At 32.5% G+C, this 22,373-nt stretch overlaps 4 protein-coding genes across 5 annotated transcripts; 1 reads left to right on the top strand and 3 right to left on the bottom strand.

Moving 5' to 3' along the window:
* Positions 1-2,251: 2,251 nt before the first annotated feature.
* LOC111901184 (probable sodium/metabolite cotransporter BASS5, chloroplastic) lies at positions 2,252-5,699 on the bottom strand. Of its 2 annotated transcripts, XM_023897066.3 has the most exons (9): positions 5,445-5,694; positions 5,277-5,348; positions 5,079-5,188; positions 4,708-4,826; positions 4,395-4,588; positions 3,964-4,216; positions 3,520-3,775; positions 2,995-3,067; positions 2,252-2,421 (listed from the first exon to the last, which is right to left on the bottom strand). In XM_023897066.3, the coding sequence occupies exons 1-8, from the start codon at positions 5,533-5,535 to the stop codon at positions 3,035-3,037; spliced, it is 1,128 nt and encodes a 375-aa protein (XP_023752834.1). In that variant the 5' UTR covers positions 5,536-5,694; the 3' UTR covers positions 2,252-2,421; positions 2,995-3,034. The 2 variants fall into 2 exon arrangements, with proteins under 2 accessions (XP_023752834.1, XP_023752835.1); XM_023897067.3 differs by lacking the exon at positions 3,520-3,775 and having other exon boundaries at positions 5,445-5,699.
* Positions 5,700-7,337: 1,638 nt separating this feature from the next.
* On the bottom strand, positions 7,338-10,383 carry LOC111901183 (uncharacterized). The gene is made up of 6 exons (XM_023897065.3): positions 10,212-10,383; positions 9,523-9,794; positions 8,797-9,448; positions 8,519-8,721; positions 8,194-8,438; positions 7,338-8,089 (listed from the first exon to the last, which is right to left on the bottom strand). Exons 2-6 carry the CDS (start codon positions 9,792-9,794, stop codon positions 7,434-7,436), a joined length of 2,028 nt encoding a protein of 675 aa, XP_023752833.1. The 5' UTR covers positions 10,212-10,383; the 3' UTR covers positions 7,338-7,433.
* Positions 10,384-16,170: 5,787 nt separating this feature from the next.
* On the top strand, positions 16,171-17,836 carry LOC111901182 (uncharacterized). The gene is made up of 4 exons (XM_023897064.3): positions 16,171-16,752; positions 16,892-17,128; positions 17,212-17,429; positions 17,513-17,836. Exons 1-4 carry the CDS (start codon positions 16,477-16,479, stop codon positions 17,697-17,699), a joined length of 918 nt encoding a protein of 305 aa, XP_023752832.1. The 5' UTR covers positions 16,171-16,476; the 3' UTR covers positions 17,700-17,836.
* Positions 17,837-19,149: 1,313 nt separating this feature from the next.
* LOC111901239 (blue copper protein 1b) lies at positions 19,150-20,062 on the bottom strand. Its single transcript, XM_023897111.3, has 2 exons — positions 19,859-20,062; positions 19,150-19,542 (listed from the first exon to the last, which is right to left on the bottom strand). Exons 1-2 carry the CDS (start codon positions 20,022-20,024, stop codon positions 19,217-19,219), a joined length of 492 nt encoding a protein of 163 aa, XP_023752879.1. The 5' UTR covers positions 20,025-20,062; the 3' UTR covers positions 19,150-19,216.
* Between the last annotated feature and the right edge of the window lie 2,311 nt (positions 20,063-22,373).

Below are 22,373 nucleotides of genomic sequence, written 5' to 3'. Positions count from 1 at the left end.
ATATGAATATAACGTGATAATTTAGTTTATGCATTTCATCAAACAGTTGGAGTGCATACAAGTTAACTTTTTTAAAAATATGATACTTTGACTATTTAAATCTTACAAAATAGTAGATTGGTAGAGAAATATATGAAAATTTTCAAACAAAAAATGATTTGATCTTTTTCTAACCTTAATTTCAATGTTTTATTTGATGATCGATGTTGAATGAATGATACGAATTGAATTTTTTATTGATTATCGATGATGTTGATCTAATAATGCTGGAAGTATAATTAATCATAGATGTTGAAGATATGCTCGTATTCAAGCAGAATTGAAGGTTGGATTGAAAGAGCAAAAAACGAATTTTTGTTGTCAACTGTTGAATGCTGTTGATAAACGTGTTATTGACGAAGATCGATGATTGATTAAAACAGGATGACGTTGATCGATGATTTAATTGAAGAAATCTGGACGATTGTTGAAGGTTGGAGGAGAAATTTGGATGATAACGACCGATTAGAATGAATTTCAATTGTTATCTAATTCTCTACACTTACGTATTTATGATTGAAGGCTATTATATCATATTTACAAGTTTGCCACCGTGTCTTTTTATGCTTAGATTAAATGAGTGGCTGAGAATGATTCCCTCATTTTCAACCTTTTTTATTTTCTCAATTGAACCCATATATATATATATATATATATATATATATATATATATATATATATATATATATATATATATATATATATATATATATATATATATATATATATATATATATATATAAATGTTTTTCAGAATTTCTGTATCAAATCGAGATCATTTTCTGATTATCACACAATACTATTATTATAATTATATATTTTTGTAATAATATTTAAAATATCAGCTACTTACATTAGACAAAAAAAATGGTTTCAACAAGAACAACGAATCTTATTATCACATAGGCTTTTGAGTGGTTTAATTTCAGGGGTAATTTTGAAAAAAAAAAATGTTGGATAGAATCGAGTTGCTCCCCATTTGGTGGGTGATATATAGCTTTACTCTTATGTTTTGGTCATCTGATATGTAAATATTCCAGTTTTCTTGTATTTTCTATATTTTCACCTTAGCTTCTTGCTAATGGTAGTTTTATTTATACGAATGAATTGATGTTTCCAAAAATATCATCTATTTCAACCGGTCAACTTTTCTAAATTTCAAATATTTATATTTTATAAAGATCATATTTCATGTTAAAAACAAACAAACAAAACTTAAATGTATGATGGTTTACAAGGTTTGCTAATGGTGTTTCTAAAGACAATTGTTAGAAAATACTTTATCTCCGATTGTTTAAATAAATAAAACTAAAAATTATTTAGCTAAATCATATGGAATAGGTTAATCAGATATTTATTAATAAATGCTATTTTATGTATATAATGTCTTTAATTGTTTTATTAAAAAACAATATTATTTTAGCATTTATATCATTTTCTATAATCATATCTAAATTAGAACATCTTTAATGGTAGCATTTTTAAGCTTTGAATAATTTTTTGCATAACTTTTTACCATTAGAAATAATTTATAGAAATTTATATCATTAAAAAAGTAGTTGTCAAACTTTTCAAAATTATACAAATACCAATGATTAAAAAACACTATTGTAACATACTATTTCATAATTTTTATTTATTAATATATTAATATCAACTAATGTTATTTTCAAAGCTATAAGAAAAATCATACAAGAGTTTATAAAAGATATGAAAGACATTAGAAAGAACAAGATAAATTGGTTAACTTCAAAAAATACTTTTGCAAAAGTTAACCACATAAAGAGTTTATAACAATAGCTTTTTGATAAATAAAAGTTAATATAAAGCCGATATGACAAAAATAACAATTTTTTTTTTTTTTAAATTAACCATTAGAGATGCCCTTTAACTTATAACGAATTAAACAAAAAATGTTCCAAGTCAATCCATGTTGAGTGAACCCTCAGGTATGTAGGAAAAGATAGATTGCTATTATGTGGGATGACATTTTTGCTTTTTTAATAAAACATATGGAATGGAATTAAAAGTTTGTCTTTAGCCCATAGAATGACCGATTCCTTTAGACAGAGAATTTAATGGAATTTAAAGAATTTCTATTCCGTTAATTTTTTTAACCAAATGCCATTTTTATTAGCAATTTACATTCCAATTCCTTTAAATATGTGAACCAAACACACTCATAATGTTTAATCAAAATAAAAACAACACAAGAGAAAAATGCACATTTATCATTGCAAAAGCACAACCAATATAAAATGCCCAATTTTCGTAAATATAATTCTTTAAAGTTAGCAAAACTGTTTAAACTCATAACGATTACACCTTCTCCTTACCACAAAATATTACAAGAGAAAAACCCATTAGTCACATAATTACAACCTGCACAAAGGTAACACAATCCATTTTAATTATAGGAACAAAACATGTTTATAATTTCATGAAATTAATTAAACTATAATTGTATTATGTAAAAGTAACTAGAAGATATTTTTTATTATAATCTTGTTTGGATTTTAATAAGCTTTTATTAAGGTTAAATTCTTAGTTTGTAAATAACAAACTCTATAATTAATAATAAATAATACATATAACAGTGCCAAAACTATACCTTGTATTTATATATATTATACAAAATCCATATGAACGTTGTCAAGCAAACAATATCATAAAGGGTCCATAAATGTTCCTAACTTTTTAATTGACACGGATGGCCCCTATGGTTACAATTTCTTACGTGGTTGGTCCCGACCAATGTAAAATGACCTTTATACCTTTTTTAGTATCTTTAATCTTTTTTTTTTCATTTAATTAAAATTTATATTAGTATTATATTACAAAGATTTCAATTTCTTAGTTGTTGCTCCTTGACCCATGTAAAATGACTTCTATATCTTTTTTTTTAAACTACAATTTATATCTATAGTAAATAAGCACTAAATACAAGGGTCCCACCTCTTTTTTCCACCACCATTTACAACAAGAAGGTGTTGCATCAAGATTTCTTCCTCCCTTCATCTCTACCAACCTGAAACATGTAGCAAAACCCTAACATGTGACTTACGTAATTAATTTTTTTATAACTATAATAGCAATGTACTTAACAATCTTATATAATTTTTACCCATTATAGATATGTACTACATTTATCTATTGACAAGTACATTGCTATTATTACAAGAATTGTAAGTATGTTGTTATTACATGTAAAGAAATGTAAGCACGTTCTATTATGGTAAAAAAAATGTAAGTACATTGCTATTATGGGTAACAAATTTAAGTACATTGTGTATATTGTAAAAAGAATAAATTATGTTTCTATTTCATGCAATTTGCTTAAAACAACCACAACAATACGTAAGATTGATCACTTTTGGACAAAATACATATAAACAAAGTACGTTCTTATTTCCTATAGTCAAGTGTCAAATAGTAAAGAATGCAAGTTTAAAAAGAAGCAAAAGATGAAGTATAAATAACCTGTTTTGTAAGAAAGTTGTCTCTGAAGTGGTTTGACATTAGGTGAATTGTGGAAAACAATGCCATCAAAAATGCATTTGCAAGGACAAATGCTGATAAATGATGCACGATAAAAATCACCAAAAGCGTTATCTCAAAAGACGATGAAATAGAGGATATGTTAAGAGCAATGGGAGATACGATACATAGTGAAGTCACTAGAACTGATAAAACAGGTAAAAAAAGTCGTATGGTGCTAGACATTCTTGGCAAATATCTGTACATGAAAAAAAAAAAAAAAATACATCCATAAGAAACAAAAATAAAAATCTAAGATTCTAGAAAAAGAAATTGAGTTTATTTTTTATGTCTATGACATAACAGGCATCAGATTCTATCACAACAAACTACATTAAGTAAATACCTAAAATACCCGATAATGCATTAATACGAATGTCTCCTTACCTGTTAAGAAGCAAGCCAGAAGCAAGAGGTGAAATTACAATCTTCAAAATATTGGAAACCATTTGTTTGAGATCAACAGGCGATTTCTCTCCAATCAGCGAAAGCGTTATAAGTGGGGTGACAGAAACAGCAATAGCAGTAAATAATGACGTCACAACAATGCTTAGTGGAGCCATTGTGGGGTCCATTAGAAAAGTGGCATAGTTCGAGAGTTGGGCCCCACTGACGCAAGACGTTAGCATAATCCCAGCACCTAAACAAATTATCCGCATAAATAATAAAAAAAATTGACCCAACAGAATCGTAGGGTGTAGTTTTAGTCGCATTCTCTCGTGTGTGTGTAATTACAAGTATTCTTAGCATTTTGGTCTCTAATTACAATAATAAACAAACCAAAAAAGAAAAAGAAAAAGAAAGATGGTGACACTTACTTAAGGAAGTTGGAAAGCCACACATTGTCATGACCAATGTTCCAAAAAGATAACCAATGAATGGTTTTTGAACAAATTGAGCAAGATAACGTGCGAAAAAAGCTTGTGGTCTATTGAAAGCTTCAATAAAATCTTTTTCACTTGAATTAAGTCCGACTGCAAACATCAAGAAACATAAAGCCGGGGCATAATACCTGAAATTTGTTTTTTTGTTAAAAAAAAAAAAAAAATTAAAACCAGAAGTGTATTTTTTTTAAAATGTCTAATCAACTATAATAATAACATAGTTCAACAAAAGGAAGTATTATTTAACCTGCTATTGAAAGATGGTGGAAAGATAAGAACCAATATTGTACTAGCAAGAACTACTTGAGGCAATACAAAGTTGGCTTTCTTTAGAATTTCCACAAAAAATGCCTTGTGTTCAAGTCTCTGCCAAAGCATATATTGATGTCAATGAAATTAGCATGAAAAAACAGATTTATTGAAAAAAAATTCATCCATGACATGGGTTTTTTTTAAAAACAATCATTACATGAGTTTTGCATATATTAACATGGTTTTTTCAAAAAAATTAGGAGTCACACGTCTAAATATGTTTTAGGTCACGAATTAGATGTTTGACGCACAAAATATTACTCGAATTCAATGAAATGTAAAAAAAAATGAGTAACAAGTTAGTACCTGAGGTGAAATTTGAGCATAATTTGGAGGTTCATGTTCATCCTGATCGATAATCCCATCAGAAAACTCTCCAGATACACGCCTATGAACCACTAATCTGGAACCCCAACCTACATATCATCAACAACAACCTTATGATCAAAATCCAATCGCTAAATGAGCTAGATCACGCAGAAGCATAGGAATCGGAATAATTACGTTTCAATTGAACATCAGAGTAGGATAAAGAGAGGGTGTGTGGAGAGATTGGGAACTTGATGCGATTGTTTTCTGCGAATTAACAAGTTCAAAAGCATTCGGATATCAAAATCCACATAAAGTAATAACAGAATCTGGATAAATTAAACAGTGAAAGCGTTAGGTTACCTGAAGAAGATTTTCGCGGAAGAACACGAGATGGTTGATTAGACTGGTGATGATGATGATGAAGCTGAGCAACACTGCTCCTGAGAATCATTGTCGTGAATCACTATCAACTAGATTTTCTTTCCAAGTCTGAAATGGTCAAAATCCCAGATGGTTTATATGGTAAATTAGAACTTAAAAGGAAAAGGTGGGTCCACAGGCAACCTGACTTTCGTCTCCAAAGCTGACTTTCGTGCTATGAAACTTGACTACCGCGAAATGGTGGGTACACTGGCCAAACTTTTGTCATATTGGTGTTATAATTAAAAATAGACATTTAATGTCAAAAAATAAAAGTAAAAAAAAAAATGATATTATTGTATTATACCTTTAGTTTATAAAAAAAAATGAGAGATGATTTGTGAACATGGCTTCGTCTCATTGGCTATGGGTAATCTTTAAACTCATCGGCTTCCTGCTCAACTGACAAATTGAGACCCAAATTTTGATACAAGATATATATTTTATGTAGTTATTATTAAAAAATAGTATAATTTTTTTAGTTTGGATTACAATAATATAAAATATGTTTACAAATATTTTTCTATACATAAAAAATAAAAAATAATTCTTTTAAGGATGTTGTAGTACCCAACGATCATGTATACCCCAATATTTTGCTCCATCGCCTTTGCACATCATTACTTCTCTTTCTGATTTCTGTCTTCTCAATTAGATTAGTTGACTGCGATGATCTTTGTCTCCTTTCACCTCCATCAGTTTGGATCTTTGCTCCTCTCACTTCTGACTACTAAAAGTTTGTTTTGTTGTAAAAAGAATAGAGCTTTTAAAAATCTAATTAAAAAATAAAAAACAATAAAATATTATATAACTTCAATGTTTTTTGATATTTATTTTTAATTGATATAACTTTTTCATCATGCATTAGAATTTTTTTTTTTATCAAATCAAATGAATAGAAAGCCTAAAAGAAATCTAATATCTAATATCTAATATTTATATTACTAAAGAGAAACTTTGGTCGGCTATATTACTTTAAAACTTTCACATCCTTTTAAATTTTTAATAAACTCTTGTAACATTTTAAATTTCTCATTACTTTTCATATGGAATCGATCAACCGAGTTGAAAAATCATTAATAAATGTTATTGGTCTATACAATTTCTTTTAACGTTTCTATTAAAAAAAACTATATTACATTTGCATTTAGATTAGGAGTATTTTAAATGAACCCTGTGTGTATCGGTGTAGAGTTTGCATTTAGATTAGGATAGTAATATGATACATATCATCAATTAAATGGGTAGCAAGATTTATAAGATTAAAAGATAGGAAAATATTTAATTTCTCTTTATAAAAACCCTTTCTGACCACTTAATGAACTCCAACATATTAATTTTTTATAGGTTTTGCCTATTTTGGCTTTTATAACTTATAACTATTTATTTTACATTATAATTATGCTTAGACATTAAAATATATTTGCTATTTTTTATTATTCAATTTATTTAACTAAATATACAGAACAGATTTGAAAATATTTTATAAAAATTTATAAAAACCTAACCGTCAAACTTTTCAAAATTATACAAATACCAATGATTAAAAAACATTGTTATAACATACTATTTTACTGTTTTTTTTTATTAATTAATATATTAATATCAACTAATGTTATTTTTCAAAACCTCCTCCAAGACTTCAAAAATAAAAACCGTATGAAAAGAGTTTATAAAACACACAGATAATAAAGACAAATCGGTAAAAAAAAGCTTTTGCAAAAGTTAACCACTAAATAGAGTTTATAATAATAATAATAACTCTTTAATAAACAAAGGTTAATATAAAACTCATATGACATAACATAAGTAATAGATCTTTGAAAAAAAAAATAACAATTAAAGATGCCCTTTTAACTTATAACGAATTGAACAAAAAATGTTCCAAGTAGGTTGCTATTATGTGTTAAGTAATATAAATACATTTTCCTAAGAGTCAACTACCATCCGTGTACAAGAATTTACCATTTCGCCCCTCCCACTTTTCCCAAATTGCCCCCGAAGCTGTTCATTAACCCAAACCGCTAACGAAACCGCATGATCCCTTATAAAAGAATTAGCGGGCGGGCATTTCAACATATCAATCAAACCCCGATTGAACTGTAACAAACTGACCGAAGGACTGCCCGAACCTTTTTCCCTAAAATACCAAACAACCTTAAAAACATGTTCACACAAATTACCCTTTTGCCCCCACCCACAACTACAAATACCAAACTCCGTCCCCGGGTTCCACACAACATGAGCTATTTCTCGGTCTTTTTGGTCAACAACTTTGACCGTTTGACCTTCGGTCAAAACATCAGTGTCTGGGATTGCCCGTGATTTGCGCCATGCGGTTAAACCGCTTGTCCATTCATCTTTCCAGTAGCGTGAAAAGTCGTCTTTGCCCTCGTATTCATCGAGCCAAAAGTAGGCTTGGATTTTGGTAGCGAGTTTATCGAGTAACCAATCGACCCGTTTATAGATAAACGGGTCGGGTTCGTTTAGTAAACGGATCTTTAATTGGTTATGATGGAATTCGAGAGCTGATGATGTTTCTTGGCTGGAAACGGGTAGGGTTTTGAAGGCATCGATCCAAGGGCCTAATTGGAACAAAAATTAAAGATTAAATTAAACACAATAAATAACAAAAATACTTTTTTTTTAAATGTAATTTTGCTTATATAAATGATTAATCGACACTTACCCATTCTAGGGCACCAAATTGCCTTGAAGTAATCCATGAAATCTCTACATTCCTTAAAATCTTCCATAAACTTATCAAAAGATTCAACGTTTCCACATCCTTTACACATCTCTTTGACTATTTGACCAAGCGTTTTTGACAATTTTGCCCTTGTCTCCATATCCAAACACCTCTTCATTAAATTCTTATGCCACGCATGTCGAACCCTCCAAAATGAAATCAACACAGAGCATTGAAACACTTCCCTGATATCATCAAATACAAAATTTAATATCTTTTTTTTTTTAAAACATTCGCATATTTTATTATTAATTAATAGTCAAACCTTATAGTGCGTATATCAAACAAAGGATCATCGATTATAAATCCAGCTAATTTCCACGTTGGATCTTTAGTCCTTACTCTATTAAAAAGAGCTCTCATCCATTTATGAATATCAATTGATCTTGAAAAAACCGGCGTTATTATCCATGCTACAGGTATTGCTTTATTCTCTGAGTTGAACACAACTAAACTTTGGATTGGACACTGCATTAAGTTTATTTAAAAAAAAAAATTATATATTTCATAAAAATTTATATTTTATAAAACAATTAGACATACCTTTAGTTTATTAACACCAAAACTCGAATCAAAACCAAGTAAACGTCCATTACCAAAACGAATCATTTGTTGCAATTGCCACTCAGTTTGAATCCCTAAACAAAACGGATCATTATCCGAATAATCCTCATAAAAAAACACATGATTTTGATTTCTCTCAACCCATAACCCAATGCTGACGTCATCATCTTCATCAAGTTCAAAATTCGATCTTCTAATATTCCTTTCTTGAATCCTCACATACCTATGTGTCAAAAGATCATCTCTATTACAAACACCTCCTTGTTTTTCAACAGATTCATTGTGTCTTTGCATGATTGTTTCAACCGGGATGCCTACGTGGAGCAAAGAAAGGACACGTAGGCGGAGGTCTTCTGAGATGAATGGCGCATACATGGCACGTGTCCCCACAGATTTCTTGTCTTGTGGGCCATGACATGGAAGGCCTTTTTTGTCCACGTGTTTGTCTTGGTTGTAGATTATTAAGGCTACAGATGGCTCTGCTATTAGACGTTTCACTATGAAGTGACATGTGCAGCCCCGTTTTGTGTTGGGTCGACCCGCGGATTTCTTTTTTGGTATGTATGTGCTTCTACTTGGTCTTACTACTCCCCCTTTTCTATGATCATCTGGCCCAAATGAACACCAATACCTAGAAAATATCATCTGACTAAATGACCATTTTACCCTTACAAAAATGAATCAATTTTAAGAGGAGAAACTTACAGAATGTATTCAAGGATGCCATCGACTTTAGGTTTGTAGGGCATTTTTGGAGGGCGTCTTCTTCTAGCTTCTACATGAAATCTTGTGGGGCAATCTTTGTTGTTGGATTCACCACGAACAAAGTCATCAACTCTAGCAAAGGGCACAAGGGCAAGTCTGTCCATATTGTCACGATGACCTTCTATCTTTGACCATATAAGGTCAAATGCTGAGAATTCTAAAGTTGGAGGGTTTTGAACAGGGAGTGATAAAATCTCATCCCATCTTGCCATCTATATCAGAAAAAAAAAAAAGAGAATGAAAACAGGTGTTTGATTTGTTTAGCTTTGGTTATGTGTTTTCTTCACAGAATCCGTGTAAAGCATCAATGGATTGAAGGGATAGGTTTGTACTAACACTTGCAGTGTTGAATCCATTATTATAACTGTAACTGTGGGTGGTTATGGAACCTTTTATTCTTAAGCCTGTTATGTTATATAATATCGTTTACAGTTGACAAAATAACCTAATCATAGCGCCTGGAACAGCAGCAACAACAACAACAGCATGAATATCTAGAATCAAACCTAATTTCCGTTTCTGCGCTTGAATGCTTGTTTTCGGGGTTGAAATTTGTTTTGACATTTTGGAGATGGATTCTATTTGAATAAACCGACAACATGGAAATGAATTAGGGTTTAATTGCTTACCTTGTTGATTGAGAGAGGCAGTTGCGTTGTGGACGAAAGAACAAGTATCAGTGACGTATGCGATGTGTGGAGAAGAAGCAGGAGTGATGGATTTGTAGGATAATCGACGGCGACAACAGGGGTTTTGTAGAGATTAGAGAAGAGGGTTTATTAATGGCATGAGATTTTTTCAATTATTTTGGAGTCTATTACTTTTAGATTATTTCAAGGGTAAATTACACCAATCGTCCCTCGTGCATATGTCAGAAAACGTGTTTAGTCCCTATTTTCAAAAATTAACTCGGACCGTCCCTTGTTTGGTTTCAACTTGCACGCTTCATCCCTCAAAGGTGATTTTATTGCGAACTTAGTCCGTTCCAGAATTGAAATGACGATAATACCCTTGTGTTTTTATTTTATAATTAATTTATTTTTACCCTTATTATTATTAGATTTAAAAAAGAAATAAAAATAAAACCCCTTCACTTTCCCCACACTTTTAATTAGAAATAAACACACATATACGATGAGAGGGAAAGTGCAGACACAAATCGTCGACTACCACCATCGTCTCCACCTCCGGTGAACCTTTCTCTCCATTTATCACCATCTCCAGCCAATTCCGTCAGCCCCAGAAACGAGGATATCAATTTCATATCGATAACTCTTCTCGGATTCTAATCTTCGATCTGCTTCTTTAACGGAAGAAGGTTAGGGGTTTTTGATTTTGTTGTAATTGTTGCTTGTTCGATGTCTTGTTTAGATGAAATAGACTCATCATAATGACTCTGGTGATCTCCTCTCTGTATGGACCAAGACTCTCGGCGGTCCCCTCTCTGTTTCCGACGGGTTCTACATAGAGATGGAGACGTTGCCGCCGCCTAGGGTTTTGATCCGCCACCTAGGGTTTCTGATCGAGCTCCACCTCCTGTTTGGGGATCAGTAACATAAGAAATAAAGTGTGCATGATGATGGGGTGGTTGTCGGAGGTCCGATTCTTCACGTTTTTTGGTGGTTAGCATCATCGATCTGAGGTTCTTCGATAGCAGCGGGGTTTGGGGTGACCGCCAATGCGTTTGATTTTGAATCCTCTTTCTTATACTACAACTCGTGAGTTTGTATTTACAGGTTTATAGTTTGATCTTCAGGTTTAGGGTTTAGTTAGCTTTGATTTCATGTTCTTGTTTATTAAATTTAGGGGGTGATCGGACATAAGACACATCTTCCAAAATAGGTGGTGGGAGAGAAATAGGAGTGAAAAGTGGTGGTTTCTGGTGGTGATAAGTGGTGGTTGACGGTGGTCATAGGTGATGATAAGTGGTGGTAGCTGAAGTTGAGAAAGAACCGGGAAGAATTTTGACATTTATTCAATAATGGAGATGATGTTTATATTTAATTAAATATATTTTAATAGATTAATAATTTATAATTAATAAACATATAAAAAAGAAATAAATAAGGGCAAAATGGTCTTTTTATGTCCAAAGGGACGAAGCATGCAAGTTTTAAGCAAACGAGGGACGGTCCGAGTTAATTTTTGAAAATAGGGACTGAACACGCTTTCTGGCATATGCACGAGGGATGATTGGTGTAATTTACCCTTATTTCAATTACAGTATTTAAATATTTTGCAGTTTCGTATTTTTTCAATCAGACGGACAATATATACAAAGAAACATAGAAAAGCAAAATGAAGATTTTTTTAGTAAATTACATTAATGGTCCCTACGGTTTAGTGTAATTTGCGGATTTGGTTCCTAACCTTTTTTTTAACTTGGAATGTCCTTATTGTTTGTTTTTGCGCGCTTGGTCCCTATCTTACCTAAAAAGACTATTTTAGCCTTGATTTTTAATTTATATTAAATAAACACACCCCCAAACCCACCCCTCACCTTAGCATATCTACCCCAACATTTTTTTATATTTAAATAATAGTTTTTTTAAGTAAGACAAGGACCAAGTGCGTAACAAAAATAAACAGTGAGGACCAAGTGCATAACAAAAACAAACACTAGGGACCTTCCGAGTTAAAAAAAATAAGTTAGGGACCAAACACGTAAATTATCTCAAACCATATGGACTATTCGTGTAATTTACTCTTTTTTTTCCTATCATATAGACAATACTTTTGGATTTTTAGGTTTACGTTTTTTTGTTAAAAAAGTTCCATTAAAAAACTTTGGGAAAATCTAGAAGGGTAACTAACTATTGAGTTTGTTTTTATTTGGTCATTTTTTTATACTCAATATACTATCGAACTTGTTTTTTGTGTTCACCATAACCCTTTTGACCGACTATTAGTCGGTCAAAGCGTTATGGTGAACACAAACAACAAGTCTGATGGTATATTGGGTAAAAAAATGACCAAATGAAAACAAACCCAATAGTTAGTTACCCTCTAGAGTCATTTTCCTTTTACTCATTTACAAAAAATCTCACGTCATCTCCTACTCATATTAATGACTTTTGAGATTCATTCTTGTTTCTTTTCAAAACATAACCCACGAAAGAACATTATTCATACATGTAGAACTTTGTAATGCACTTGAATATTTATTAGGGGAATCTTGATTAAGCAGGTGCATTTCATGACTACATTTACATTTTCAATCAAATGATTTATCGTATCATGGATTCTAGACAAGTCTACAAACGAGTGGAATCACAAGTGCTGTGATTTTTAGTTTATTTGGATTTAAGATTGAATTCATGGGATAAGATACAACTTCAATATGTACAAGATTATGCAACTTTTGTAGACACATTATGTAACACTTAAAAGTGGTATGTTCATATTTAACCCTTTTTAATTAAAAGCATTGCACTTTTGGTTCTTTTGGCTAGTACGTGGGGCGTACTAGCTGAAGTCTGATCGCAGGCATCGACCACGTATGTTGGCTAGGGTTAAACCCTAATTGTTAGGGTTTGTGCCCTATTTAAGCAACATTAACCCACCTCTTGGACATTTTAGACGAGCCTCCACATCCTCAAACCATAATTTCGTCCATTATCCTTTGTGTGGTGCTTTTGAGCTTTTGTGAAGCATTTTTTAGTGTATTTTGTGCATCTTGAAGAGGAAGGAGAAGATTGAAGACTCATCCTTTGGAGAGGAGCTTAGAGATCCAACTTTAGCATCTCCATTTCGTGGCTTTTGAGGTATAAAGTCCATAGCTTGTCAACTCATTTCATAGATCTATTCATTAGCTTGTTTTAGCTATTTTGGTCCATTTTGGTTGGTTCTTATGTGCTAAGGTCATTTATGGAGTTTAGCCTTTTAGATATGGACATATTAAGGGTTCCTTGAGCATAAAGATGCAAACTTTATGGTGTTTGTGGACTCATGCATGTGTTAAGTCGTTTGTTAAGCTCTTTTGAGCTCTAGAGCCCCATTAAGCCATGCATGCACGTAAAGTTGCAAACTTTACGTGATAAGTCATCTTTTAGGTCAATATTTAAGAGTATGGGGTAGGGGTTGAATGGATTAAGCACTTTCTAATGAGGATTAGCCAACTGGGGAGTACGTTGGGTGTACAAGTTGTACGTTGCGCGTACTAGGGTACTCAGCAGACGTGCTTCGGAAGTTTGGGCTTCTCGGCTTTGGGCCATGTTTGGACGCTATGTGATTAGGGCCTTGTTGGGCCATCAGGTCTATTTGGGGCTAATGCTTTTATTTTGGGTTCACTTGGTTGAAGGCCCACGAAGGTACTTGGGCCCAATTTGGAAAATTGGGCCATATTTGGGCTTTGGATGATTATTTTGCAATTCGGGCTTTTTGGACAGTTAGATTGGGCCTTGGTCTTGGGCAAAGTTAGGTAAAGGGTAAAAAGGTCTTTTACCCTAGTTTGGAAGTGTGAGTCGGGATCCAATTATTAATTGGATGTTATTTTGTGATTGATAGCGCGTGGATTTTAGCGGGCCAACAGCCAAAGATTTATCTTTGAGATTCAGTAGTCTGAGGTGAGTCTTCCTCACTGTGTTTAGCGGGTTGAAGGAACCAATATTGATCCATGGTTTGTCATGTTAGGGTGCTAGATGTCTATGTGACTCTTGCATGTGTATGTATGCTTAGTGGGCGGGGCCCAATGGGTAATATGTATGTCATTACTTGTTATACTTGTATGTTTGTATGTTGGGCGAGGCCCATTGTGAGAGTTAGGGCAAGGCCCATTATATTCAGTGGGCGGGGCCTATTATGCAAGTTAGGGCGGGGTCCGTTACACTCATCGGGCGGGGCCCGTTATATGTTTGATATGTGTGGTATGTGGTATTTAGGGGAAACTCACTAAGCTTCGTGCTTATGGTTTTCAGTTTATGTTTCAAGTACTTCTGGTCCAAAAGGGAAGAGCTCGGGGTGATTGCAGTGCACACACGATATAGTTCCGCATTTTCATGGTAACTCTGATAATTTGTGATGTTTGATACATTTGATCCTTTGGAGATTTATGTTGATGTTTTGGGATAGTGTTTTATTAATTGAAAAATAAAATTTTTGGGTCTTATTTTTGGGACGTTACACATCACCATAATATACTTCGAGATAAACGTTTATGTTGATAAATATACCTCTCACACAGTCATATCACAGTAAGCATAACATAGACCATGTTTTAACGAAGCTAAACATATCACAGTAAGCATAACATATCACAGTCATATCACAGTAAGCATAACATAGACCATGTTTTAACGAAGCTACCCCTCCGAAACGCTCTTCATGTACGTTATGGCCTAAGAAGGTTGCAGTCTTTGATACTTTTGCAACTTTAATTTCATTTAACTTTTTTGGGAAAATGACTTGGAAAGGTAACCAACTGTTGAGTTTTTTTTTTCTCATTTGGTCCATTTCCTTTTTTTTTTATATCTAATATACCATCGAACTTGTTAAATTTGTTCACCATAACTCGATTAAGAGGCTAAAAAACTTCAACCAAATGCTTTGAATCCGAACGATTCACGATCCATAGCCAACATCTTTACGAGATCATTAAGAACCCAAAGACCCTAAGTTAGGATTACCATAACTAGTGAGTGATATGAACTTATGGATTCAATATGTATAAATGTGTTAAGGCGGTTAAGCTTCATTCGGGGTTTTGGATAAGCAAAAGCAAGTACAAGTTGGGACTATACTAAAGCTTTGGAATGCTCAAATCAAAGTCCTTTTAAGATACATTATACACATGTCCAAGTCAGGACTTCACTAAATTAATGACATGACCAAGTAGTTGGGGCAACCTAAAAAACATGGGTATGTTCAAGTCAACACTATAGAGTTTGGAACTTGTTGAAGTAGTGAAACAACGGGAGAAAACATAGGGAGATGAAAATTAAAACGTCCATCTACCATCATTAGTACTTTTCTTGGCTGTTTATACCGTTCACATTATTTTATACACTATAGATTATAGTATATTTGGTCCATCCGGTAGTTAACACAATTTCTTTCCATAAATTATTAAATAATTTGTTGCGAATAATAAACTATGTCTCGTGAGTTGTTATCAAGGTTCATTAAGTGTAAATTTTGTGAGGGTTGCATCAGAATAACAAATATAAATACGAGATTTAACACTAAATCTGAACGTATCAACTAAAAACAAGACTCCTGATGGATTAATGAATCTAAAAATAAGATTTAACACTAAATCCTAACAACATTCGCATTTTTCCACTTAACAATACTGATTTATTGATTTATACCGGATAATCTTGAAATAGTATAATTTTTTTCGTAATAACACACATATCATTTTATTATACTCCCGAAAAAGATGGTCTCTAAAATGTATTTGTTTGATGTAATTTATCTCCGATTATTTAAATAACAAATGGGTTCATCCAATTATTAAAAATACATGATACATGATTGATAATATAATAAACTATTTTTAAAGCAGACGTAAAAAACACCGAGAAAAAAAAAGTAAATCATTTTATTATTGATTACATAATAAAAAGACTTCCGAAAACAAACATTCGCGTAGGAAAATGATTAGAAAAATATCGTTAATTATTAGGAATGCTGCCATAACATTATTAGCATGAAACAATAAGGATTCCGCCATTAAAATACCACAAAAACATCTCTTCGAATCCACGCTTCCTTCCAATTTCCTTCCTTTTCTCCTTCACCATCACCCATTCCATTTGATTCTTCCGGATTTCTCTCATTTCTCTCTTCCGATCGACAACATATTCTTACGGCTACTCCAAACCCTCCGATTTAGGGTTGTTTTTGTTCGATTCGATTCGATTTGATTTTGATTTGATATCACTATCAATCGGAATGTCGCATGAAAACAATGCTGGAGTCGCCCGGTTGAAGATCGGGTTTGATGACCACAAGCCTGATTACGTAATCATGACGGAACCGGAAGGATTAGATGACGACCGCCTCGGCGGCGGTGGCGGTATGGCTCCGTCGCCTTCTTCTCCCTCCGGGGACTGCACTAGTATCTGGTGGTCATTTTGGTGGTGGGGAAAACTCGTTTTTCTTGTCATATTCTTAGCTATTTTAGGGATTTGTTTCTTCGCATGGATCGGACCCTTTCTAATGGATAAGGTACGTTGATCTATCTACAATCTATTACACTGTTCATCCCAATTACATTCAAACTTCTTACAAATCGACAATATCTTTCACATTTCTGGATCATAAGACTACAATCACTAAACATACTACCAAAATTCTTCTATTTCAGGAGGTTATCCCGATTTTAAACTGGGAAACCGAGACATTCAGCAAACCAGTATTAGCAATTTTAATATTCGGCTCAGTGGCACTATTCCCTAGCTTATTCATACCATCTACACCATCAATGTGGGTTGCAGGAATGAGCTTCGGTTATGGTTTGGGGTTTCTGTTGATAATCAGTGGAGTTACTATAGGCGTATCACTTCCTTACTTCCTTGGTTCCTTATTTTATCGCAGGATTCAAGTAAGTAATCCCCAAATCAACTGAATCATCTTCTACATCCTTCTATTTCAGCTCATTAGGGTTTGTTTTTACTTTTTATCCAGTCGTGGTTAGAAAGATACCCAAAAAAAGCTTCGATTATAAAATTAGCTGGTGAAGGAGATTGGTATGATCAGTTTAGAGCTGTGATGCTATTAAGAATATCTCCTTTTCCATATGCTCTTTACAATTACTGTGCAGTGGCAACTGATGTTAAATTTGTTCCTTATTTGTTTGGAACTTTGGTGGGAATGGTGCCTGAAATTTTTGTTGCAATCTACACGTAAGATTCGTCTGAATATATTGAATTATAATTACTAAAACTATAACTAAAAAAAGATCCAATTTTTGTGTTTGTTTCTTTAGGGGTATAATGATAAGAACTTTAGCGGATGCTTCAAAAGATCAAAGATCACTTTCGATTCTTCAAGTTGTATTCACAGTTGGGGGGTTTCTTTTAACAATTGCCACAACTATAATAGTTACAGTTTATGCCAAAAAACGACTCAGTGAGTTGCGACAAGAGGAAGAACAATTGTCATTACTACAATAGTAGTATTTTCGGAGTTTTTTTTTTTTTTTTTTGAACAGATTTGAATTGATTTGCTTGTATATTTGTTATTTCTACCTTACAAGAATTGTATATAATTTGTTTCTCATGCTTTAAATGGTTTGACATATGTTGATTCGTTTTTGTGTGTTGTGTGTTTGGAAAGTTTTCTCGAAGTTGACATGACTATTGACTAGACAAAAGCATAATATGATATGCATTTGACTTGATGACATTCATGTAAATGGTACAAAAGTTGTAGTTTTGTAAAATTAGAAAAAAGAAAAAAAAGTGGAAATGTGGAATAAAGTGAGACAAGAAGTTTGCTCTTATCTCTTGTCATTCGATAACATATTAATGTCTACAATCTCATATTCATATATAAAAAGATATTAACTAAACCAACTTTTAGGAACAGGTAACAAAAATGATCTATGAAACATGAGTGATTCATTTCAGACTAATTTTATGTCTCATTAAAAGAGATTTTTAAACGAAAAAATACATTAAGTATATTCATTTCGGACTAACTTTATGTTATATTAAAATATATTTTCAGACGAAAAAACATCAAGTACATTCCAGATGGCAAACTAGGAAAAAAAACTAGTCTGAATTTTCTCGAACAAATCTGAAATTCTATGAACAGTTCTAAAATTTAGAGAGATACTCTGTTTTTTCTACTCAAATCTATCAAAATTCTAAATACTAATGGAAAGTAGATACTATAAAAGAAATTAAAATGTGATATTTGATTAAAAAATGGTGATAGTCGACACTTCAATGTAACCATTTTGGATATGAGCAGCCGAATATTTTGATTTTTTTAAGGGTTCAAGTTAGAAGAAAAATACATATTATATTATTTTTAGTGCGGCGAGACCCATTCTAGACAAATTGATCATTTTCACAAAACACAAAAATAATTGGTCATTTTTGTTAACAATCCCATTGATAATTGTTAGTTTGGTTAATATCTCTAAAAATAACTTATACAACATTTCCCGTCATGTCACGTCTTGTATAACAAATGCAATTCTAATAGTTAATTTTGAATCCAAAATTGCGGGTCTCCTAAGCCCAATGCTACAAATTGGGCTTTCGGTTGTCGAATCCGGTCTTAATGCAACTAGGTTTTCAAGGTTTTACTAAGGTCGATATCATGATAAATAATAATCAAACACCAGTTTGTGAACTATCTTTGTTTTTGTTGCTACGTTTTCTTTGAATGTTAAACCATTTACATTTAAATTTTGTAGCCGGTATAAATATATATGTTATAGTTTTAAGAAAAATCAAAATGTCAAGAAAAAAATAGAGGGAAGATTATAAATTATAGAAGATTGTTTATTTCAAATTATAATAATAAACAATAAAACCAAATTTTCTAACATTTAAATAAAGTCATCATAAGCTCACGTAAAAATAAAATACGGATATGAATCATCTTCAATCCGATACAACAAACAGACATATTAAATAAAATAACCAATTTCGAAAATTCTAAAGAAAGAAATTGTTTAAGCCAAGAGCAACAAAAAACCTCCGAATAATGAAACTAGAAAGCCATAGATCGCTGATACTTCCAATTTGATCGATGTTGATACACTTGGAGCTGGAGCTGGAGTCATTGTCTGTGGTAGAACAGCAATAGCAAGCTTCATTTTCCTTAACTCACAATGTTTCCCCACACCACATACATACCATTTCATTCCTGGGGTCTTAAGTGGGATAACATCTCGTCCACTTGTCAAGGTTCCATTGGATACGGGTGCGATAAGACATTTTTGAAAACTGTTTCCATCGACTTTCATCACATTGTGGGCACCAGGTGCGTAATTGAATACTACATCAAGAATTTCAATAAACTTCATTACTTGAATCAATGCCAAGGAAACGTGAAATGGATCTAGAGACAATATTTAATATGAGTGGCATAAGGGAAGCTAAAATGTAGACAATCGTAAATATATCCACACAAGGGTAGAGAGGCTATTTCATTAGATAAGATCTTATATATGAAACGTGAGCCCACAATGGTAAATAAAAAGGTAAGAGATAAAGAGAAAAAAAGATGATAATAATGAAGATGGAAGTAAAAAAGGAGACATGTAATATGGTAAATAATGTATGAAAAACACAAGTGTATTATATAACCATACCAAGTGTATCTCCAACCATAAAAACTTTATCTTTGGCCCAAGCTTGATAATCAAAGTCAAGAGTCCAACCACTTCCATCCCCAACAATGTATTCCTTAGCGGAGATTGAAGTTGCAAGAACAACAATTGTTGCCATGAAGATGATGATCCAATGGGAGGCAGCCATTTTTGAAATAATTTTGAGATTTTTAGAATAGATTTCTTTTAAAGAAAGCACCTAAAAATAGGTTGTAATTTGGTTTATGATATGAAGGTACAAGATTGTTGTCTATTTATACATTAGTGAATGTAGATTAGTGCAAAGTATGGAACCGGCAGTGGACGGCAATCGCATTGTGGATTTGGTCTTTATTCTATGTGTTTGACACTTTGATTGCCACGCTAATTATAAGAAAGTTTAGTTTTTTTCTGAGCCTGTGATAACTTATGTTAAGTCTTTTAATATAAATGATTTATGGTGAATGTTTCCTTTAATTCTTATGAAATGACATAGGCTCAACACTTATATACATTAAATAAAAAATTATAAATGATATTTGTTGTAATAAAATAAATATTTTAATCTCGTTAAAAATATTTAAGTCATTGTTATTAACCATAAAATAAACATGAGAAAATGTCACTGTAGCACATTAAAATTTAGTCATTTTTCCGATTTGGTCACTAATTTATTATTATTATTATTATTATTATTATTATTATTATTTTGCGCAATAGACCATATAAATTGTTAGTTAGGTATCAATTAAACCATTTTGCACCAATTTGAAATGGTTACCGGTGACCAATCCTATGTGGAACTTAATTTCATTTTCCCTTTTTTATTTTTTATTTTTCATTTTTAATTTCATTTCCCTTTTTATTTTTTAAATAATCATTTTTTTCATTTTGACCATAATAAAGTCAAACTTTACATTCTTCATGAAAATTGCAAGATCTTCTTGCTACAAGATCATCAAAACTCTGTAAGCTTTTCAAAGGAAACCCAAATGAAGATCTTTCTCATCTTGTTTGCGATATCCCAAAAACCCCTGTTAGGCGTGTCAAACCCAACAAATAATAGGGGTACAATAGACTCCAAATACACTGCTTTAATGCACTAAAAAGTAGTACAAGGCAAGCAGGGTCGAACCACAGAGACACGGGACAAAAGTCTATACCTTTTTGCACAAGGTACTTTGGTCACAAAGAGGGGTTTGTTTGCAAAAGTAAATAACTAAATAACAATCTACTTTAAAAGCATGCAGAAAATGAAATAGATTTGTAAACAAATTGATTGAATGGTTCTAGTTCTAGTTCTCAATGTTGTTGTTCAACTTGATTATGACTTGATGTAATTCAAGATTGCTATTCTATGTTGGTACTGAAAGATATTAACACGCTCTAATAACTCTCGCTTGCCAAATTATCTAACCAAAACACGCTCTTTGATTAGACCTAGCTTTACTAATTCAACCTAAACACGCTCTTAGATTGTATTGAAAAACCACATTAAGTTTTGTACAAGCTTCCCAACAATGTTCATTTCTTCTCATACGCTCGGAAGTGTGAAAACATGTGATATATGTTTTACAATAAGAAAACTTATTGCTTGTTACCAATTATTAACTCAATAGAACGATTAGGTGCCCTAAAAGTTAATTAACTGCACAAAAATTCAATTCATGAAAGTGGCCAATCAAACACAAATCAAATTCAAGGATTCTAGTTTAAACAAAAACATAATCACTAGAATAGAATCACAAATTAAACATCAAATCATATGCTTCAAGTCAAGCAATCAACATGTTTTGAACAAGAACTAGAAACTAGGGTTTCTTAGCCACACATGGCTAAGAACAAATCAAACAAGAATAAGATGGAATTGGAATGTTTAATCCTTACAAAAGTGAAATCCAAATGTTTGCAATGATTAAGTCTTCTCAAAAGCTCCAAGAATTCTCCCAAAATCGTCCTAGATCGCCAGAAACTGCTCCAAAAACCGTTCCCCCTTCAAAAATGACGTCTCCTGCTCTTTTATTAAAGTTCACGTGACATGCCATGAGGCCATGCGTTTTTAGCATGGCCATGCCTTTTGCCCATGTGTTTTTCTTTGGCATGGCCATTTGTCTTGACCATGCGTTTTTGGCATGGCCCATGCTTTTTGCTAAAATTCCAAAACGTCTTCACTGTTGGCTCCATCTTCATGTTCCAAAGCTCTACGCTCCAAGCATCCAAGCATCCATGCATCCAAGCTCCATAATGCCTGCAAAATAAATCAAAAATAGTGAGGTACCAGGCATTCTTAATGAAATATGTAATTGCCCTAATAATCAACTAAATGCAAGAATTATGAAGTGGAATGCTATAAAAAGACGGAAATAAACATGCAAAATAGGTGCATAAAATGCACCTATCAACCCCTAACATTTTCGAGCTCATGGCAAAAATCTACTGTGGTTTTGAAGTCAATTTCATATCAGAAAACGTCATTCCAGTTTCTTGTTTAGCTTGTTTTTTGGGTATGACTGATAAC

This window comes from Lactuca sativa, chromosome 6, assembly GCF_002870075.4.
Source record: "Lactuca sativa cultivar Salinas chromosome 6, Lsat_Salinas_v11, whole genome shotgun sequence".
NCBI lineage: Eukaryota > Viridiplantae > Streptophyta > Magnoliopsida > Asterales > Asteraceae > Lactuca > Lactuca sativa.
The sequence above is the reverse complement of the archived record's forward strand: the minus strand, read 5'-3'. Positions and strand labels throughout refer to the sequence as shown.